At 41.2% G+C, this 6,329-nt stretch overlaps 1 protein-coding gene across 1 annotated transcript; it reads left to right on the top strand.

Moving 5' to 3' along the window:
- Positions 1-894: 894 nt before the first annotated feature.
- On the top strand, positions 895-5,223 carry LOC134351907 (serotonin N-acetyltransferase-like). The gene is made up of 3 exons (XM_063058804.1): positions 895-1,338; positions 2,542-2,696; positions 4,904-5,223. The coding sequence occupies exons 1-3, from the start codon at positions 993-995 to the stop codon at positions 5,207-5,209; spliced, it is 807 nt and encodes a 268-aa protein (XP_062914874.1). The 5' UTR covers positions 895-992; the 3' UTR covers positions 5,210-5,223.
- The last annotated feature ends 1,106 nt before the right edge of the window (positions 5,224-6,329 follow it).

Here is a 6,329-nt window from a genome sequence, read left to right as displayed (position 1 = left end):
TTTAAGTGTACTAACTAGTGTGATTATTCACAAAACTGAGATTCCCAAGACACAAGCTGGGAGTGAGCGACTCTCTAACGTCCCCAGAAGCCATGTTGGAGGAAGAGTGAGGGTGAGGGGAGGGGGGAGGAATTACTTGTATCAGGTAGGGGTGGGTTGGAGTCCGGTCAGGTACATTCCTTCCAGTTAGCGTGGCACAGATACTTCAGGCCTCAAACAGGTCAAAGTCAGTGAAAAACTTCCAGTTCCATAACTTGCCAGTGGCACCGCTAATCTTAGGACCGGTCTGTGCTCCAAATCCCCATTAGCCACTCATTCGCAATCTATCAATCGGCTTTGGTGCCTATCCTTTACACTCTCACAGATCTAGCCCTGCTGTTGATCTCACACTCACACCCCACCCAAGGCCTCGCATCGGGAACAGAGCTGGTGGAAGGAGTAACAACCTGCCAAATTACCTAAGCCCCACCCAACTCCTTCCAGCTGCTGCAGTGTCTGCGGATGCCACAGTGACCGACTCGGTCACTGCCGAAGTCAGCCTGCAAATAAAAGAGAACACATCGCGCACAACGAACTGTGTTGAATATAAAGCTTCAGAGAACCGCAAAAACAAAGTCATTTTAGCAACTGAATTAATAGTTGATAAAAGCAAACATGCTATAGAGCCGGAAACAATTATGTTTAAAATTACAGATTTGATTTATTTTTTTTCTTAACATAGAACTTGCTTCTGATTAGTATGTGACCTACTAGTGCAATTAATTGTTCCCATAATGTCACTGGGCGGGTTAGGTCAGTTTAGGACCGAATACTAATAGTACTTCATGCATATGCATAGATTCGTTTTGTTTTGTCCTTCGCTAAATAGGTCAGCGAAAGTGCCCTCAATAGGGAAAGGAGCACTATATAAATTTATCACAGCAAGGTGCCATAAACACAGTGTGGAAACTTTAATCGCTTCTGTCATCCAGGCAATCGGCAGCTCTCACTGAATGTTTAAGCTGATTATGAATTGCTTGTGTACGGGAATCAGTCCTTGTCTGTATGAGGACGTGTGCCGCAGCGAGCAGACAGACAGTTCAGAGAGCGCGGAGACCACAGAGACCTCTGCCAGCCAGCGTCTTGAATACCAGCCGGGCAGCGAGCTCCGGACAAGCCACCTGGTCCTGAAGATGGATGTGGCCCCGCCCAGCACCTCTCCTTTCCTCAAGCCTTTCGCTTTAAGATACTCGGAGGCTTCGAGCCCCCGGGGTCGGAGGAGACACACGCTGCCAGCCAGCGAGTTCCGCAACCTGAGCCTGAACGATGCGCTCAGCGTGTTCGAAATCGAGAGGGAAGGTTGGCATCAGAACCAGCGGCTGACGGAGCCATCCAGTCCAGGATGGGTGACCCTGCTCCCGTTCCACTTGCCCACCCTCGTCCCAGATTTGTACTCCTTTTCTAAAAGCACCGCCGTTAATCCTTTAAATTCAGAAGGTCAGGAGGCGTCTATAGAGGGAAATGAACAGTCGACGATCATTTCTTACTTGAATCCATCTTTCGCCCCATCAACCCCTCACACCGGGCCGGCGATTCGCCCTATCCCTATTCTTCAGTCCGGATGAAGGATCTCGACCCGAACGTCGACTGTCCATTTGCCTCCCCAGATGTCGCCTGATACGCTGGGTTCCTCCAGCATTTTTTTTGCTCCAGATTCCAGCATCTACAGTCTCTTACGTCTTTAGCACGTTAAAATAGCCGCAAGTAGTCTGACTTTGTTAGCTGGCTTTATGTTAACTTCAGCGCTTGCTCGATGTTGGAGCTTGGACTTTTCTGAAACCGGGTCCCTAGCTTCTGCCTTTCCAATAATCAATAGAAAAGTGATTGGAAACCAAACAGACATACTTGTCTAAACAATAACTGAAAGGGCTGGAAATAAGTCAGGCAGCGTATAGAGAATTCAAACAGTAAAGGTTTCGGGTATAACTTTTCGACGGAACTTTGCTTCACATTTTCAGGTTGTATTTTAATTCGTTTTACTTTCGTGCTTTAATATAGTAATAAACTGGACTATTCTGTTTGTGGGAAGTTGAACAGATGATAAATACCCTTAGTACTATTCGGAACATTCACATAGGGGGATGGCGAGGGTACGGTCCTCAGGCGGACAAATGACATTCGCGCAGAAAAAAAGGTTGGCAGGGACTTGGTGGGCCGAATGGTCCATTTCTGGGTTGTACAACTCTGAGAATGCAGGAGCCCGCCGATGCGTGAATCTGGAGCAACAAGCAATCAGCTGCAGAAACTCAGCGGGTGGACCAACATCTGTGGAAGGAAAGGAACTGTTAATCAACGCAGAGTTTCGATCTGAAATATCGACGGTTCCTTTTCCCATCACAGATGCTGCTCGACCCGCTGAGTTCCTCGAGCAGATTGTTTGTAACTCAGCACATTGCGGCAAATGCTAGCTTTCATCGGAGTGTGAAATGCAGTCTCATAAAATATAACATCTTCTCATAAACCAGTGAACGTTCTCAAGTCTTTCCGCTTTCTTTCCTTCAGCTTTCATCTCTGTCTCTGGAGAGTGCCCTTTACACATGGACGAAGTGAGACACTTCCTAGAACTGTGCCCCGAGTTATCCCTGGGCTGGTTTGAAGAAGGGAGACTCGTAGCCTTTGTTATTGGCTCTGGCTGGGACAAAGACAAACTGTCGCAGGTCAGAGATTTAAGTTTTTTTAAACAAACCACTAACGTCTTGCACTGTGTAATAATAGTATTATCGTGTATCAGTGCGTAAAGTGCTGGAAATACTCAGCACGTCAGGTAATATTACTCAAACTCAAAGGGCGTGGGCATAGGGGAAAAGACTCCAAAAGCAAATCCTGATGGTGTAAAGTGTCGACCGGAATCGTCGACTATCGGCTGATTTCATGCATTTTTTTGCCCTTAATGATCCAACCTCGCAGAGGGTAAAACGGCACAGAAAAGCGATATATATATAATTATATAAATATCTAATCATACAAATATCTAATTATTTATAAGATTAATCTTAACTTGAAATTTGAGTTTATATTATTAGTGATCTGTGATAATTATTTTGCTATAGTTTTCATTTTTGTTGCTGGATAATTTTTTTCCTTTAAGCCTGCTTACTTTTAATTGCAACACATTTTTTTCCAAAAAAAGTAGCTCGTTTTCTTCCCCTTCATCCTCTGTGCAGTTGTCTTTCTTCAAGAATAAATGTCTTTATTATAAATTACCGGAGCGTATGACTTTTTAAACTTTTTCTGCCATTCTTTGAGATGACAGTAAAGACCACGACGAGTATTTGTTGAACTGTCCATGATTTTGTCTATCACTGTACTTTGTATTTAAGAAACGGGGGTGGGGAGAGATGGATTTTCCTTTTCCAGTGGACATTCGTACACCAGGAGTTTTTTTAAACATAAAATTATTCGTTTCATAATCATTATCACTAACACGATTTCTATTAATTCTACTTTGCACAGTAGTGTTGTAGTTAGCACAACGCTTTACAGTACCAGCGTCGCGGGTTCAATTCCCTCCACTGCCTGTATAGAGTTTGTAAGTTCTCCCCGAGTCCGCATTGATTTCCTCCGAGTGCTCTCGTTTCCACCCACAGTCCAAAGACGTAGCGGTTGGTAGGTTAATTGGTCATTGTAAATTGCCCCTTGGTCAGAATTAAATTGGACGAGGATTAAATCCAGGGATTACTGGGCGGAACGGCTGAAAGAGCCGGCAGACTCTATTCCACGATGTATCTCATTAAAAATATTTTTATTCCCGATTTATTGATCTAACTTTAAAATGGATTTCGTTTTCTATTGCTGGATAATAATTCCAGGGTTTTTGGAGTCCTAGCCCAGTAATATAACAACTTCCTTGTCATAATTCTGATCATCAGCAGTCTTTCAAAGTTTTGCTTTTAGATAGGAGAAAAAAAAAGATCCAGTTCTTACCTCTTGCAGTTCAGCATTGATAGACAGAACATGCTACCAAATAACACAACAGCAAGCAGGCATATTTAACCAAAGTAAACGCGCTTTCACAATTGAATCAAAGAAGATGATCTCACTTCACCTTTTTCCCCTCTTTAATTGTAAATAAGAACATTATGCTCAACACAGATACTCTAGACAATGATACAGGAGTCACGACACATTTGAGAAATGAGTACAATGTGATTTGGAACAAATATTTTATCTCAAATCTTGGAAGTTTTGAATTCTAATCCAAAGTAGAACTAATAGAAAGGGCTCATAATCACATGGGTTGGAATAAAAGAGGTGTGAGGGAAAAGAATTCATTACTATTAGTCTTTAAGCAGTTCATTTCTTTCTGACAATGTATGTTCTGCGTTAATACTGAAGCATTTATTTCATGGTTAAGCCACTTACGGTTGAAATACATTAAACCTAGGCTCCAACATCATTGAGAATCAAAGATCCACTGTACTTTTTCACCATCTACCCCGATGTTGACTCCGAGAAACCAGTGGTTGTGCCACCATACCTCTTGTACACCTTCCGTTCCTCCTCCTCCTGAAGTGCCTTAAACCTGTCATTCTGACCGGCTGGTCAGTATCAGGAACTTATAGGTTTGGAGGGACAAGCCATGATATTCAATGAACCACAGCTGTCAGTTAACCTGCTTTGGAAATGCTGATCCTTTTAGGTTTTGTTCTGTTGATAGTCAGATTGTCAGACACACATATTTATAATACTTCCCATATAAATAAACTATGTTAATGCACATGTTTACAAACACACCAATCCATGCTCCATTGACATGACTTATGTTGAACAATAGATTTCTGGATGTTTGTACTGCAAATCCAAACTACACGTATTATACTTGATATTTGTCAAGATAACAGACAATGTGTTTCATTGAATGCAGGATGCTATGACTATCCACGTTCCAGGAGGTTCCACTGTCCACATCCATGTCCTGGCTGTTCACCACAGATGCCGTCAGCAAGGGAAAGGTTCGATCATCTTATGGAGATACTTGCAATACCTACGCTGTCTTCCTACAGTCAAAAGAGCTGTACTCATGTGTGAAGACTTCCTGATTACTTTCTACCAAAAAGCAGGCTTTAAAGAGATTGGACCTTCTGGTATTGTAGTAGGTTCCCTCACATTTACAGAAATGGAATATGTTCTTGGCAGTGGTGCCTACTTGCGGAGAAACAGTGGCTTCTGAGTCATGTTAAGTTGAGATTAGTTATTTTTTTTCCAAATATGCTGTTTTCATTTTCTCCGTGCTATTTACAGTGTTCACATTAAACTTCAGCCTATGGTGTATGAACAGTTTATGTTAGATTAAAAAGTGCAAAAGGTTTCAATGAACCAAATTTGGCCCTTTGAAAGACTGACATGGCGGAGGTTCTCAACTCGGTCAGCTGTATAAACAGGCCAGAAACATTTGCTTACCCAAGCCTGTCCCATTTAATCCCAATGAAATCTATAAAGTTGCTGCTGGCATTATGAATTATTGTAACTACTGAGAGGTGTCACTTTTAAAACCAGTGTTTGCCACAGAACTTCAATTACAAATAGTTTTAAATATCCTTATAGTCCATCAAGCTGGATGAATAAATTGGTTCATGGATTTGTATATAACACACTATCAGGCATTGCAACCAGACAGAGCATTTGTCTTTCGATAACTTTGAAAGAAACAGAGGAACTCTGGCCGTCACATTATTCAACAATAATGCTCGATACTTCCGACTCATAGACCCTTGATCTAGTATTTATTCTAGAATGATGTTCCATCAATATAATAACTTGTTTTCCTCAAGTCCTAGTTCTATTTGCAATGGAATTTTAACAAAAAGGTTAATGACTTGGGTTGCCAAACACAGAAGGTAATTTTAACTTCACCGATCCAAGATGAATCCTTCAGGACTATTAGCCAATCATTTTACATAATGCCTAACTTGGAATATCAGAATTCTTCATCATAGTAACAAACTGTGTATCATCTTTTGAAGTTTAAATTGTATATGATTTGCCTTGAATCAGTTGAGGTAATCTGCGCTTTGCCAAAAACAAATTTCTCAGTTTTATTTATAGGCAGTGTATTTTGTCTCTGATATTATTTTACATTAGTTAACCAGTGTTTTCTCTGTACTCATACCATTTTCAATAAAACTGTTAAAATAATTATCGGACTGTATACTTCACTACCAGCACATCATTTCTTCTATTTCATAGCTTTACATCATCAAAGAAAATTCGTGAGATGTTAAACAATTATCTAGTACAGGTAGATATCATACGGAAGTGCTTGCATTCAAATTTAAATTCAGAATAAGATT

Source organism: Mobula hypostoma, chromosome 9, assembly GCF_963921235.1.
Source record: "Mobula hypostoma chromosome 9, sMobHyp1.1, whole genome shotgun sequence".
Taxonomy (NCBI): Eukaryota; Metazoa; Chordata; class Chondrichthyes; order Myliobatiformes; family Myliobatidae; genus Mobula; species Mobula hypostoma.
The sequence above is the reverse complement of the archived record's forward strand: the minus strand, read 5'-3'. Positions and strand labels throughout refer to the sequence as shown.